This window comes from Carcharodon carcharias, chromosome 4, assembly GCF_017639515.1.
Source record: "Carcharodon carcharias isolate sCarCar2 chromosome 4, sCarCar2.pri, whole genome shotgun sequence".
In the NCBI taxonomy this organism is placed as follows: domain Eukaryota; kingdom Metazoa; phylum Chordata; class Chondrichthyes; order Lamniformes; family Lamnidae; genus Carcharodon; species Carcharodon carcharias.
In genome coordinates this window covers 201,132,891-201,149,236 of record NC_054470.1, presented here as the reverse complement: position 1 = coordinate 201,149,236, position 16,346 = coordinate 201,132,891, and the positions used below count along the sequence as shown (strand labels likewise).

At 43.1% G+C, this 16,346-nt stretch overlaps 1 protein-coding gene across 1 annotated transcript in view; it reads left to right on the top strand.

Moving 5' to 3' along the window:
• LOC121277198 (leukemia inhibitory factor receptor-like) overlaps window positions 1-16,346 on the top strand; it is a 206,860-nt gene that overhangs the window by 180,898 nt on the left and 9,616 nt on the right. The window contains exons 14-18 of the mRNA XM_041186347.1: window positions 1,247-1,457; window positions 3,055-3,237; window positions 4,046-4,147; window positions 11,793-11,975; window positions 12,867-13,022. Coding sequence (XP_041042281.1) covers window positions 1,247-1,457; window positions 3,055-3,237; window positions 4,046-4,147; window positions 11,793-11,975; window positions 12,867-13,022 — 835 coding nt within the window. The remainder of the gene's footprint in view (window positions 1-1,246; window positions 1,458-3,054; window positions 3,238-4,045; window positions 4,148-11,792; window positions 11,976-12,866; window positions 13,023-16,346) is intronic.

Sequence of the window (16,346 nt, the reverse complement as noted above, 5' to 3'; positions counted from 1 at the left end):
GTAGACCTCACCAAGATTGAGGGGGAGAAAAAATTCTATACTTTTGGGTTGGACATGAAGGCCTCCAAGAGAATGAAGAAGAGATTTACCAGCATGGTACCAGAGATGAGGGTTTCCGTTAAATGGAGAGACTTGAGAAGCTGGGTTTGTTCTCCTTTGAGCAGAGAAGGTTAAGGAGAGTAAAAACAGAAAATGTTGGAAATAATAGGCAGGTCAGGTAGCATCTGCAAAAGAAACAAAGTTAATGTTTCACCAGAATCAGTTATGTACTCGTTTATTTCAGGGCAATCGACTATAAAAATAGGGAAGCTTTGCTGCAGCTGTACAGGGCCTTAGAATAAACTGCATCTGGAGTACTGTGTGCAGCTTTGTTCTTTTGAAAAAGGATAAAATTGCATTAGAAGGCTCACTCTACTGATTTCCTGGGATGAGGGGGTTATCTTATGGTACCCATTGGAGTTTAAAAGAATGTGAGGTTCTTCTGTCAGTGGAAATGGTTTCTCCCAATCTACTGAAACCCTTCGTAATTTCAGCAACCCTGTTACATCCCTCCTTAGCTTTAATACAGAAGCAAAATATTGCAATCCTGGAAATCTGAAATAAAGTAGAAAGGCTGTTAAGAGGAATCCGACAAAGTATCGATGGAAATGGAGACAATACAGGCAATGGGTAATATGAAAGGAGGTACTGGAAGGACTGCCTATGCAGATCAGTAGATAAGTTGCCTGGTGCCAGTGACTTGTATCCCAGGCTGTGAAAGGAAGTGGGAGTGGAGATAGCAGATGGGCTTGTCTTAATCTTTCAATCTCTCCCTGGTTATGGGGAGATGCCAGAGGACTGGAGAATGGTAAATGTGACACCCTTTTTTCAAGAAAGAATTCAAGGACATTCCTAGCAACTACAGGCCAGCCAGTTTAGCGTCAGCGGTGGGTAAGATTTTGGAATCCATAACTGGGGGAGAAAAATGTAACAGGCACTTGGAAAGGTTTGAGTTAATTCAGGAGAGCCAGCACAGATTTGTAAATGGCAGATCATCCTTGATTAATATCATTAACTTTTTTTCATGGAGTAACAGCGAAGGTTGATGAAATAGGAGCAAGGAAGTTCCTGATCGAGAGAAAAGTTGGAGATGAAAGTGAGAGAGGGATCACCTACCAGCTGGAAAAGCTTTTTCTTACGCCCTGCCTAGGGATCAAAAGAATTTCAGTGGTCAATTAAGTTGCTTCAATCTCTCTTTCTCTTGCAGCCACTTTCAGCTGCTGATGCGAATGGTCCAGTTATATCCTATAATATAACTTGGACAAAGGTGGGAAGCAATTTGTCAAGTTCCATTGAGACGTCTATGTTGAATGTAGAGAAACAGCTTGATCAAGCTGGCTACATTATTACTGTTGTAGCACAAAACATTGCCGGGACATCACCTCCCTCTGTGATTAGGATCCTTCCACACTCGGGTGGTGAGTGCTAAATGGTTTACTATTATTTCTGTGTTCCTCCAGCAGCTCATACTTTTTGACTTGGTGAGAGCCCTCACCGCTTTCCATTTTAAAACCCGATTGCCTCTCAGCTCCCTGCATCTCAAACCTGATGAGCGCTTTTGCAATCTTGGCTGATTCTGACTGTCAGCCTGCATCCCTGGACCTATTTTTTTTATTCCCCTCCTTTCTTGCACGGGGTGGTGGAGGGGAAGACAATGAATATAATACACGTGTGTGGACCAGAAACTTACCACACACATGTGTTTATCAATTACTGAGACAAGTCAACAAGTTGTTTATTATGTAGTCTTTGGTGGAGAAAGCTTGAAGTAGCACATTAACCATATAAGTTCTTGTGACATCTAATTCTGTTCATTTTGTAATTATGTTACTGGACTGGGAGGCCTGGACTAACAATTCAATGAACACGAGTTCACATCCCACCATACCGGTTTAAAAATTTGATTTCCGTTTTAAAATTGGAATTATAAAGTTGGTGTCAGTAAAAGTGACCGTGAACCTGTTAGATTGTTGAAAAAAACCTGATTGATTAATGTCGTTTAAGGAAGGAAACCTGCTGTCTTTGGCTGGTCTGACCTAAATGTGTCTCCAGTCCCACAGTGATGTGGTCGAATCTGTTTTCTGAAATGACCCTAAACAGTTACTCAGTTGAAGAAGACCCTATTGCCTACCACCTTCTCAGGGTAACTAAGGGTGGGCAATGAATGCCGTCTTTGCCTATGAGGCCCATGTCTCTGAGTACGAATGAAATAAAAGCAGCATTGATTTATTTTGTTACTGGTGAGGCTGAAGGCACTGCCAAATTCAAGCCACAGGTTTCCCTATTCGATTCTTGGTCATTATGCTGTTGGTTTGTGTCTGTTGGTCATCTTGCCGGTCTGTTAAATGGAAAGAAATTGGCCAAGATTCCTGCCCCTGATGACCGTCCATTAACCTCAGCTGGAAAGGGTTATTTTAATCAACTGTCTTGGAAATTTCCGTGTTCATTGTTCAGATTGATGTACTTGGTAACAGGAGAGGGCACAGAAACCTGCAAGGGGTTGTCAGTCTAGCAATGCCCCTAACTCAGGTTCAGCCAGTGTCACAGATCAATGCTCTTTATTGTGCTACTAAGCATTTTAATCAAAGTAACTGAAGAGCAAACCCTTGTGTACATTCCACCCCGTTTCATTCAGAGATGTTGCTAGGGTTGGATAGAGTAAAAGGAAGAGGCCAAGTTTAAAACTGGGCCTGAAACAAAAAGTTGGAAATGGGGAGTTGAGGAAAAATCCACGGAATGATTTGGAATGACAAGGGAGTTCACATTTCAGGTCATTGACCTAATAAGTTTGCATAGCAAGTTCCTACATTAGCAGTGATTGCACTTCAAAAGTACACCTTTGGTTGTGAAAGATGCTATATAAGTCTTTCCTTTATAATCTGTGAACACTGGCACATGCAATGAGCTCCATAGTGTAGGTGGGTGATCATAACCATACAGCCCCATGAGATCCTCTTTGTTTACATTCCCTTGCAGACGAGCAGTCTCTAAATTCTTTTTCTCTTTCCTTTCCAGATGAAAATTTGGACTACGTCAAAGTCAGTGGGGTAGGGGACGGATTCAACTTGACTTGGCAGAGGAACCATGCCAAGAGCTGTGGATACACTGTGCAGTGGTGTCCATTTCTGGGTGACTCCATGTGTAATATAAACTGGCAGAAATTTCCTTCAAATGTAACAAACGTTGCATTAAAATCAGGTGATATATTTTAATTTAATAATATTTTGCTTCAGAATGGTCTCTAGCTCTCCCACTTGCTTTCTCTTTGTCTCATTTGCTCTGGATATATATCGTCTCTCTCTCGCTGACATGGACTCGCTCTCCGGCACGCACCCTCTCCTCCAGCCCACTGCCCCGATTTCCTTTCCTTATTAAATTCATGTTAAGTGAGGTCTCTCAGATTATGGATGAGGGAAACCATTCTGCCTCCATACAAACCCATGCTTTTCCCCACAGCACTTAACCAACACCTAACAACAGCAGAGGTTTTTTTTGCCCCACTCTCCATGTTAAACACTGTTTCAAGATCCTTCGCAATATCAGTCCCTTACCATTTGCCAATTTGAACTGATGACCACGTGGCTTGCAGTTGTGTTTAGCTTGAAGAAATATTTGGAATTAATCCTTTCTATTCTATATAGTACACATCTGCAAGGTTCCCTCTTATTTGCCACTTGTTAAGGCTGAAGAGCCCCAGATTTTTATATCTCTTTGTCATAACCCAATCCCTCTGACATTGGGGTTTGTAGGAGCATAGGAATTAAGAACAGAAGTAGGCCATTCGACCCCTCAAGCCTGCTCACCATTCAATAAGATCATCTTCTACCTCAATGCCATTTTCCTGCACTATCCTCATATTCTTTTATCAATAACTAAAACAATCTGTCCATCTCTGTCTTGAGACCACCCCATACTACTTTCAGAAAGCTACATTAGTGGTAGGTATAACTTTTAAAATATGCGATGAGTTTTGTACTGTTTTAATGATCTGCGATATTTTTCACAGATACTTTTCAGGCTGGAGTACGGTATAACCTCGAGGTGTACGAGTGCAGGAATAATGGAGATTACTTACTGAAGAGGCTGGTTGGCTACACACGAGAACTGGGTAAGGAGGGCAACCACAGGAGGCTAAGCAAAATGATAGCTGAGTGTGCAGTAATACCAGGCTGGTGTCAAAAGCAGTGCTGCTGATCCCTGACGATCGAAAATAAACCTACCTCATTCGTCCCACTTAAAGATTCTATATTTTGCTATGTGGTCCTGATCTTTATTGCCTTGTTTACAGCCTTACCCAGTTCTGCCTATCGATGCACTCATGTCACGTTGTGAAGTATTGTTAAATTGCCTGGTGACCTTGACTGTTCAGATTTCATCAAAGAGACAGGATACTTCAGTCAATGTAATATGAACATACGAATTAAGAGCAGGAGTAGGCCACTCGGCCCCTCGAGCCTGCTCCGCCATTCGATGAGATCATGGCTGATCTGATTGCAACCTCCCACCTACGCCAATAACTTTTCACCCTCTTGTTTATCAAGAATCTATCTACCTCTACCTTAAAGGTATTCAAAGACTCTGCTTCCACCACCTTTTGAGGAAGGAAGTTCCAAAGACTCTCGACCCACAGAGAGGAAAAATTTCTCCTCATCTGTCTTAATTAGGCGACCTCTTATATTGAAACAGTGACCCCTAGTTCTAGATTCTCCCTTAAGAGGAAACATCCTCTCCACATTCACCCTGTCAAGACCCCCTCAGGATTTTAAAGGTTTCAATCAAGTCGCCCCTTACTCTTCTAAATTCCAGTGGATACAATCCTAATCTGTCCACCCTTTCCTCATAAGAAAAACTGCCCATTCCAGGTATTAGACTGGTAAATCTTCTCTGAACTGCTTCTAACGCATTTACATCCTTCCTTAAATAAGGAGGCCAATACTGTGCTCAGTACTCCAGATGTGGTCTCACTGGTGTCCTATACAACTGAAGCATAACCTCCCTGCTTTTGTAATAAAAACAGAAAATGCTGGGAAAGCGCTGCAGGTCTGGCAGCATCTGTAGAGAAAGAAACAGAATTAACATTTCGAATCCATGTGATTCTTCTTCAGAGCATTATTTTTGTAATCAATTCCCCTCGCACATACTGATAACATTCCATTAGATTTGTAGGGGTTCCCCTTTTCCCTCAGAGACCCTCCCCACACTCAAGTTCATGACACCAGATTTACAAGTGTGTGGCTTGAACAGAATGACCAGCGAGACAAGTTTCCTCATAATTCACAATTGCTTTATTGAATCACCCACAACCTTACAGCACAAAACCCAAAGTTTAAAACAACCTATTCCCAATACCTGACACAAAGTCACCACAACTCAGTTAAAACTTACAAAACACAGGAAAACACTACGTTCTGCCCTGAAACCTTAAGGAGAAAAAACCCCCTCAGATCAATATCACCAAGATATGGCTGAAACATGTTACAAGGTACCAGGAAAAAACACCAAGTTTTCACCCCAAACCTTCACAAAACCCTCAGACCAATATCACTACAATTTGGCTGAAACTTACAATGCCCAACAGGGCTGGTCTGTCCGGTGTTGACTGGAGGCCTGAGCCAAGGTGACCAAACTCGATCCTTCTTTCGACTGCAGCCCAAAACCTTCAGGCCAGTATCACCATGATATGGCTGAAAAGACTTACAATCCCCAACGCGGCTTGTCCTTCCAGTGAGAACTGTCATTCTGTGAGTCAGGTTGACCCTTCCTGAGACATACCACACCCCACTCCCCCCACCTTGACTGCAGCTCAAAACGTTCGCTCTTGTCCTTTTTATGATGATCCTTATCGAAATATCATGAACACATTTCCCAAGGCCATACTACTGGATGGTTAGTGCTTAGCACCTTGTTTGATCCTCCAAATCTGTTCCAGACAAACCTCCTCAGTGCTGATGTTGTTTCCACAATTGAAGACAATGAATCCCACCAAGATGGCTCCAAAGCTGATCTTTATGTGAAATGTTTCTCTCCTTCTGTGACAGGAGTTAATTAATGTTGTCTGGGCCATTTGGTTGTGACAATGGCCTCCTTCATTTATTAATTAGATTACATGGTGGTGCCTGTCCTGTGTTCACTGCTGTGATGATGTCCTAAATTCCAGTTCTCTTAATATTATCAGTTCTGTTGTGATGTTGGAATGTCTGAGATTTCTCCCCGCCCCACAATGTAGCCTGCCTCGGTGTGTCTTGTTTTGAGGCTGGGCTTTCGTTCACAGTACTTGTGTCTATGGGGGTTTTGGGGTTCGTCTTCACATTTTATACAGTCCAGTTGCAGGGGATTCCAACCCCACAGCTTTCCTAATTACTTAGCATCCACAGTATTTTGCTTTTATTTTTTTCCTAATTACTTGCTGTACCTGCATACTAGCCTTTTGTGAATCATGCATAGGATGCTCAGATCCCCCTGAACCTGAGCTCTGCAATCTCTCACCATTTAGATACTATGCTTTTTTATTCTCCCTGCCAAAATAGACAATTTCACATTTGCCCACATTATACTCCATTTGCCAGATCTTTGTCCTCTCTCTTAACCTATCCATATCCCTTTGTAGCCTCCTTACATTGTCTTCACAACTTACTTTCCTACCTATCTTGTGTATTATCAGCAAATTTAGCAACCATACCTTCGGTCCCTTCGTCCAAGTCATTTATATAAATTACTGATCCCTGTGGCACACGACTCGTTAGATTCTGCCAACCAGAAAAAGACCCATTTATGCCTACACGGTTTCCTGTTAGCTAGCCAATCTTCTATCCACGCTAATATGTCACCCCTGCACCAGGAGTTTTTATTTTCTGCAATAGCCTTTGATGTGGCACCTTATAAAATGCCTTCTGGAAATCTAAGCACAGTACATCCACTGGTTCCCCTTTATCCACAGCATATGCGACTCCTTCAAAGAACTCCAATAAATTGGTTAAGCATGATTTCCCTTTCACAAAACTATGTTGACTCTGCCTGATTGCCTTGAATTTTTCTAAGTGCCCTGCTATAACATCTTTAATAATAGCTTCTAACATTTTCCCTGTGACAGATGTTAAGCTAACTGGCCTGTGGTTTCCTTCCTGTCTCCCTTTTTGAACAAAAGAGTCACATTTGCAATTTTCCAATTTATTGGAGCATTCCAGGATCTAGGAACTTTTGGAAAATTAAAACCAGCTCATCAACTATTTCACTAGTCACTTCTTTTAAGACCCTAGGATGAAGTCCATCAAGATCCGAGGATTTGTCAACCTGCAACTCCAACAATTTTCTAAGTACCCCTCCCCTGGTGATTGTAATTTTCCTGAGTTCCTGTCTCTCTTCCAATTCCTGATTTACAGCTATTTCTGGGATGATACTTGTATCGTCTATAGTGAAGGCTGATGCATTTTACCTGTTGAATTAATCTGCCATCTCCTTATTTTCCATTATTAATTCCCTAGACTCACTGTCTATCGGGCCAATGCTCACTTAGTTAACTCTTCTTATTTAGATATTTATACGGATAAAAATATCTATTTTTATATTTCTATCTAGCTTTCTCTTCTACCCTAATTCTTCCTTGCTTATTAATCTTTTGGTCTTTCTTTGCTGCTCTTTATATTCTGTCCAGTCGTCTGACCTGCCACTAATCCTTGCACGATTATATGCTTTTTCTTTAAGTTTGATACTATCTTAAACTTTTTTAGTTAACCGCGGATGGTGGATCCTCCCCTCGGAATTTTTCCTTCTCATTGGAATGTATCTGTTCTAAGTATCCTGAAATATCCCTTTAAATATCTGCCACTGAATCTCTATTGACTATCCCTTAACTTCATTTGCCAGTTCACTTTAACTAGTTCTGCTTTCATGCCCTTGTAATTGTTTCCTATTTAAGTTTAACATACTAGTCTTGGAACCATTCTTCTCTCCCTCAAGCTGAATGTAAAGTTCAATCATGTTATGATCGCTGCTATCTAGAGGTGCCTTCATGATGAGCTTATTAATTAATGCTGTCTCGTTGCACAATACCAGGTCCAGTATAGCCTGTTCTCTGGCTCCAGAAAATGTTGTTCTAAGAAACTATCCCTAAATCACTATTATGAACTCCTCATCTAGGCTACCTTTTCCCATCTGATCTATCCTGTTTCTGTAGAGTAAAATCCCCCATGATTATCGCTATAGCTTTCTGATAAGCTCCATTTCATCCTTTAAACTCTGCCCTACCGTGTGCTTATTCCCACAAGTGACTTCTTGCCTTTATCGCTTTTCATTTCTACCCAAATCATTTCTACATCCTGGTTTTCTGAACTTGGGTCATCCCTCTCTATTGTGTTAATACCATCATTAATTAGCAGAGCCACCCCTTCACGTTTTCCTCGCTTCCTGTCCTTCCTAATGTCATGTACCCCTCAATATTCAGGTCCCAATGTATGTCATCCTGTAACCATGTCACTATAATGGCTGTTGGGTTTTACTTACTCATTTCTATTTGCGCTCTCAGTTCATCTGTTTTGTTACAAATGCTACATGCATCCAGATATAGAGCCTTTAGTTTTGTCCTCTATAATTTTTGTAGCTTCTAGCCTTACCTGCTGATGTACTGTTAGCTTTGTATACTCTATCCCTTTCTATCATGGCCTGGGTATAATTTCCCATATCAATATCTTTCTCTCTTGCTTTGTCTCTACTCTTTGATTTACCACGCCATCACAAATTTGATCCCTTGCCCCCACTGTTTAGTTTAAAACCCTCTCTACTTCATTAGTTATGTGGCTCACCAGAACACCAGTCCCAGCATGGTTCAAGTGTAGACCATCCCAGTGGTACAGATCATACTTTCTCCATTACTGGTGCCAGTACCTCACGAATCGGAACCCACTTCTTCCACACCAGTCTTTGAACCATGCTTAATTTCTCTAATCTTATTTGCCCTATGCAAATTTGCCTGTGGCTCAGGTAATAATCTAGAGATTATTATCTTTGAGGTTCTACTTCTTAATTTGGTACTTAGCTCCTCATGCTGACTGTGCGGAACCTCTTTCCTAGTTCTCCCTATGTCGTTGGTACCTACATGGACCACAATGTCTGGATTCTCACCCTCCCGCTACAAGTTCCTCTCCAGCCCTGAGCAGATGTCCCGAATCCTGGCACCGGGCAGGCAACAAAGCTGTCTAGATTCTTTCTGTCTGCTGCAGAGAACAGTCAGTCCCTCTCGCTATATTAGAGTCATAGAGTTATACAGCACAGAAACAGGCCCATTGTGTCCATGCTGGCCATCAAGCACCTATCTATGCTAATCCCATTTTCCAGCACTTGGCCCATAGTCCTGTATGCTGTGGCATTTCAAATGCTCATCTAAATACTTGTCCCCGCTTACCACTGCCTTCCGTTTTTACTCCCCCCAATTTGAATGGCTTCCTGTACCACGGTGCCATGGCTCATCCATCTAGCAGCCCAAACAAGCCGAAAGGATGTCCTGTTGGCCAAAAGCAAAGGCTAAGGCTCCCAGTCTCCTGCTGTCTGGGTCCCCTTACCTACCTCACTTGCAGTCACACTCTCCTGTCCCTGACCATTGACCAAATCAGAAGATCCTACCCTATGAGGTGTGACTGCCTCCTGATATAAATATCCAGATAACTTCCTCCCTCCATGATGTTTTGCAGCGTCTGCAGCTTGGCTTCCAGCTCAGTGACTCTGAGCTGAAGTTCCTCGAGCCACAAACACTTCCTGCAAATGTGTTTGCCTTGGATCACTTTTTTTTGTATTATTCATTCACGGGATGTTGGCGTCACTGGCTAGGCCAGCATTTATTGCCCATCCCTTAAGAGTCAACCACATTGCAGTGGGTCTGGAGTCACATGTAGGCCAGATGAGTTAAGGGCAGCAGATTTCCTTCCCCATAGGACATTAGTGAACCAGATGGGTTTTTATGGCCATCGTCAGTCTTTTAATTTTTATTGAATTAAAATTTCACCATCTGTCATGTTGGGATTCGAACCGGGTCCCCAGAGAATTACCCTGGAACTTCTGGAATACTAGTCCAGGGGCTATACCACTATGCCACCACCTTCCTCTTGACATCCAGGAGTTCCCACATGCTGCAGCTATGACACATTGCCTGCCCTGCCATCCTTACTGTGTCTTTATTAACTACTTAAATTATTTTTGTCAATTAGTTACTTTCCATGTTTGTAATATATTTTATTAACTGTACCACCAGTTATTTTTTTTAAACATTATGAATAGAATAGACCTTAACAACTTACCAGATACTCATCAAACCCCCTTGGTGGCCAAGAACCAATTTCTGCAGGTGAACAAGTTTGAAAAGACAAAAGCAAAGGAACAGCTGCTTCCCCTCCTCACTTAAATCCCTCAATCATCCAACTCCAGCACTCTGCTGAAAGTCACACTCCATGCTAAATTGCACTGAAATGCTTGTTTATATATCCTTGTGAAACTAAGGAGGTAGCTGACCCCAGTTACAGAAAGACTGGTTTAAGCTGCTTTCTTTAATTAGCTAACTTCAGCTGCTCTTCCAGTTCAGTCCTGAAACCCTGCTTAAGGCTGGGAAATTTAGAATTTAGACAGCAAATTTTAGTTAAGTGCTAAATACAAACAAAATTTGATTTTTACGAAAAGATCAACACTCCCTTACTCACCCAGACTGCCAGCAATCAAAATAATGGATCGTGGCAAGTAAATTATTGTCAACTTGTAAACAAAATGATAACCCTGAAGAGTGAATCTATCCCAAGTGATCAGGGGAGTGACTGGGGAAGTTTGGAAAACCACTTGTAATCACAATACTTTGAAATTGTTTCTGTTTTAATTCCATCATGGCTTAATTAGCGAAGATGGTTCAGTATTTATATCAGCTTTAGCATTAACTTAAGTTTATTGAATATAAGGAACTGTTTTTGCTGGCAGAAGAGTCAATAACCTGAAGACACTGATAGTCGTCAAGAAAGCCAGATGGAGATGTGAATCTCATATTTTACGCAGTGAGTTGTTATGATCAGGAATAGGCTGTCTGGTTGGATGTTGGAAGCTGATTTGGTGACAACTTTCAAAAGGAAATTGGATAAATACTTGGAAAGGAAAAGCTTTCAGGGCTGTTGGGAAATAACGCAGTAGTGGAATTAATTGGAAAGCTCTTTCAGAGAGCTGCACCGACACAATGGGCCGAATGGCCTCTGCTCCATGGTATGCTTCTATGATAACAGGACTGGGTCTTTCCTGGAGGCAGGAAAAAAAAAAAAGGCCTGTATTTATATAGCACCTTTCATGACCTCAGGATATCCCAAGATGCTTCACAGTCAATTGAAATATTTCTTAAGTGTAGTCACTGTTGTAAAGTAGAAAACGCGGTAGCCAATTTTCGGACAGCAAACCCCCCACAAACAGCAATGTGATCATGAGAAGCTGATCTGTTTTAGTGGGTAGGGGAGCTGCCTTAGCTGTGAAGTGGGAGCAAACTGGGCACGTACTTTCTTGACACCCAGGTGTGGAGGCCAGTCGGACAAAGAAGGATAAATTAATGCTGGATGCAGAAATGTAATCAAAAACCCCTATAAAGTGAGCTTTAAAAAAAAAAAATCATAACTCTGAAATGACAATCATTTTCTGATTGTTTACTGAAGAGTACACTGCAAGGTGTGTAGTTGATTAAACAGGCCACAGTTCTAATTGAGGTCCTAACACAACCACTGGTCTTTGATTATTCTCGTTAGCTCCGTCAGAAGCTCCGAAACTGGATATCAAGGGAACCTCTGGAGGTCTGGTACAAATCGAATGGAATGACATCCCTTTGGTCAAGCAACGAGGATTCATTAAGGGGTTCAAGATTTATTACAGTAAACTAAACAATTATTCAGCACCTCTCAAGCCCATAGGAACACGTAGGCAGAATACAGGTAAGTATGTAAAAGGTTGATCTTTTGAAATGTGTTCCTGCCGGGCCCCTGTTCAGCATCTCCTGATATGGAAGTGCCCGGTCCAATAACTTAGATAAAATAAGAAATGTGGAGAAGGGGAAATTTGTCACTACTATGCCGTTTAGTTTTGCAGTCTTTTCTTGCTTTGTAGATGTGGTGCTCCGAGTGCAAACCTAGGCAATTCATTTAATAAATCGGCCCTATTTGCGCCAGTATTCCTTACTTGTTTGTTTGTCCTGTTGAAGTTTGTGGACCTGGAGGTTTGGAAAGGGTTGTGCTTAGTGCTGCTGTCGCACCTGACATGAGCCGGGAGTTGAAGTTTTGGCAGTTTGACCCGTATGGTTCAGTGTTAACCAGTCTTTTCGTTCCTCCATGTTGAAAAAGTGGAAAGGCAAAAAAGAACTAAAATATTGACGAGTGAGAAAGTTAAATGGAGACTTGATGGAGGTGTTCAAAATCATGGAACGGTTTGATAGAATGGAGAGGGGAGAAATTGTTTCTAGTGGCAGAAGGATCTGTAACTAGAGGACACAGATTTAATGTGATTGGCAAAAAACCTGGGGAGGGATGTGGGAGGGGAGATGAGAAGAAATTTTTTATGCAGCAAGTTGTTGTGATCAAGAATTCACTGCCTGAAAGGGTGGTGGAAGCAGATTCTAACATAACTTGCAAAAGGGAATTGGATAGATACTGGAAGAAGAGAAATTTGCAGGGCAAAGAGAAACAACCAGTAAGTGGGACTAATGGGATAGCTCTTTTAAAAATCCAGTAAAATCACGATAGGCTGAATGGCCTCCTATACTGTATTATCTTATGTCATACTATCATTTCTGAGTGCTCTTCATTTTCTGCATTCTCCATTTGTGATAGATATTTCACCGCCAAAGATCATAAACAGCTCCAATGCACGGACGTTTCAGATCACAGGCCTTGATCCTGGGACGACGTATAGAGTGGAACTGAGTGCCTACACTGGAGGAGGAGATAGTCCCAATAGAGTCGTCACTGTGACTACACCAAATAGCCGTAAGTCCATCCGTGCAGGGCATTCACCAAATGCCACAGCAGCCTGTTTGTGTTATTTTAAAGAATTAGCAGTTATCTCAGATGTGTTGTGATGTGGTAATCCAGAGACTTGGGGTAAGCTATGGGGATCTGGGTTCAAATCCCACTGCAGCAGATGATGGAATTTGAATTCGATAAAATAATATGGAATTAAAAGTGCAGTGATGACCATGAAACAATTGTCGTTTGTCATAAAAACCCATCTGGTTCACTAATGTCCTTTAGGGAAGGAAATCTGCTGTCCTTACCTGGTCTGACCTACATGTGACTCCAGATTCGCAGTAATGTGGTTGAGCCTTAACTGCCCTCTGAAATGGCCAGGCAAGTCACTCAGTTGTATCAAACAGCTACAAAGTCGATAAAAAGGAATGAAATCGGATGGATCACCGGGCATCAGCTGAGGCACCAGAAATGACAGCGGCAAACCCGGCCCTGTTGACCCTGCAAAGTCCTCCTTACTAACATCTGGGGGCTTGTGCCAAAATTGGGAGAGCTGTCTCACAGACTAGTCAAGCAACAGCCTGACATGATCATCCTCACGGAATCATACCTTACAGATAATGTCCCAGACACCACCATCACCATCCCTGGGTGTGTCCCGTCCCACCAGCAGGACAGACCCAGCAGAGGTTTTGGCAAAGTGGTATACAGTCGGGAGGGAGTTGCCCTGGGAGTCCTCAACATCGACTCCGGACCCCATGAAGTCTTAGGGCATCAGGTCAAACATGGGCAAGGAAACCTCCTGCTGATTACCATATACTGTGCTCCTCCATCTTGAACACCACTTGGAGGAAGAACTGAGAGTGGCAAGGGCGCAGAATGTACTCTTGGTGGAGGCTTTCAATGTCCATCACCAAGAGTGGCTTGGTAGCTCCACCACAGACCGAGCTGGCCGAGTCCTAAAGGACATAGTTGCCAGACTGGGTCTGCGGCAGGTGGTGAGGGAACCAACAAAAGGGAAAAACATATTTGACCTTGTCCTCACCAAGCTGCCTGCTGCAGATGCATCTGTCCATGACAGTATCGGTAAGAGTGACCATTGCACAGCCATTGTGGAGATGAAGTCCTGCCTTCACATTGAGAATACCCTCATCATGTTGTGTGGTACTACTATTGTGCTAAATGGGATAGATTTTGAACAGATCTAGCAGCTCAAGACTGGGCATCCATGAGACACTGTGGGCTATCATCAGCAGTAGAATTGTATTCAACCACAATCTGTAACCTCATAGATCGGCATATCCCCCACTCTACCATTACTATCAAACCAGCGGATCAACCCTGGTTCAGTGGGCATGACAGAGCAGAAGATTAGATCTAAGCTCTGCAGTCCTGCCACATCCAGTTGTGAATGGTGGTGGACAATTTAACAACTCACTGGAGGAGGAGGCTCCACAAATATCCCCATCTTCAATGATGGAGGAGCCCAGCACATCAGTGCAAAAGCTAAGGCTGAAGTATTTGCTACAATCATCAGAGAGAATGCCGAGGGGATGATCCATCTCGACCTCCTCCAGAGATCCCCAGCATCACAGATGCCAGTCTTCAGCCAATTCGATTCACTCCACATGATATCAAGAAACTGCTGAAGGTACTGGATACTGCAAAGGCTATGGGCTATGACAATATTCCAGCAATGGTACTTGTGCTCCAGAACTTGCTGCGCCCCTTGCCAAGCTGCTCCAGTACAACTACAACACTGACATCTACCTGGCAATGTGGAAATTTGCCCAGGTATGTCCTGTACACAAAAAGCAGGACAAGTCTAACCCGGCCAGTTACCGCCCCATCAGTCTACTCTTGATCATCAGTAAAGTAATAGAAGAGGTCATCAACAGTGCTATCAAGCAGCACTTGCTGAACAATAACCTGCTCACTGATGCCCAGTTTGATTCCACCAGGCCCACTCAGCTCCTGACCTCATTACAGCCTTGGTTCAAACATGGACAAAAGAGCTGAGCTCCTGAGGTGAGGTGAGAGTGACTGCCCTTGACATCAAGGCAGCATTTGACCGAGTGTGGCATCAAGGAGCCCTAGCAAAACTGGAATCAATCAGAATCATGGGGAAAACTCTCCGCTGTTTGGAGTCTTACCGAGCACAAAGGAAGATGGTTTTGGTTGTTGGAGGTCAGTCATCTCAGTTCCAGGACATCACTGCAGGAGTTCCTCAGGGTAGTGTCCTCGACCCAACCATCTTCAGCTGCTTCATCAATGACCTTTCTTCCATCACAAGGTCAGAAGTGGGGATGTTCGCTGATGATTGCACAATGTTCTACACCGTTCGCGACTCCTCAGAAACTGAAACACTCCATGTCCAAATGCAGCAAGACCTGGGCAACATCCAGGCTTGGGCTGCAAAGTGGCAAGTAACATTCATGCCACACAAGTGCCAGGGAATGACCATCTACAACAAAAGAGCATCTAACCATCGCCCCTTGACTTTCAATGGCATTACCATCACTGAATCCCCCACAATCAACATCCTGGGGGTTACCATTGACCATAAACTGAACTGGACTAGCCATATATATATGGTGGCTACAAGAGCAGGTCTGAGATTATTAATCCTGTGGCAAATAACTCACCACCTGACTCTCCAGAGCCTCTCCACCATCTACCAGGCACAAGTGAGGATTGTGATGGAATACCCTCCACTTGCCTGGATGAGTACAGCTCCCACAACAATCAAGAAGCTTGGACAATGCAGCCCACTTGATTCGCACCCCATCCACAAACATTCACTTCCTCCACTGCTGATGAACAGTGGCAACAGTGTGCACCATGTACAAGACGCACTGCAGAAACTCACCAACACTCCTTAAACAGCACCTTGTGCTTAAACAGCGTACCCACGACCACTACCATTTAGAAGGACCAGTACCTAGAAATTCCCCTTCAAGCCACACACCATCCTGACTTGGAAATATATCGCCGTTCCTTCACTGACACGGAGTTAAAATCCTGGAACTCCCTTCCTAACAGCACTGTCGGTGTTCGAAAAGGCAGCTCACCACCACCTTCTCTAGGGCAATTAGGGGTGGCAATAAATGCTGGCCTAGGCAGCGACACCCACATGCCATAAATGAATTAAAGAAATTAGTGCTCATTTTTTGGGCCATCTGGCTTTGTATGTTTGGGACATTGGGATATGACATATTGTTCTGAGACTCGAGCGTTTGATGTGAAATCGTTCCAGAACAACATTCTAATTCCCTCTGGCCAATGTGTTCTGTTAACTACTAAAATGACGAAAGAGAGATTTGCAGTTGCACAGTATCTACCACA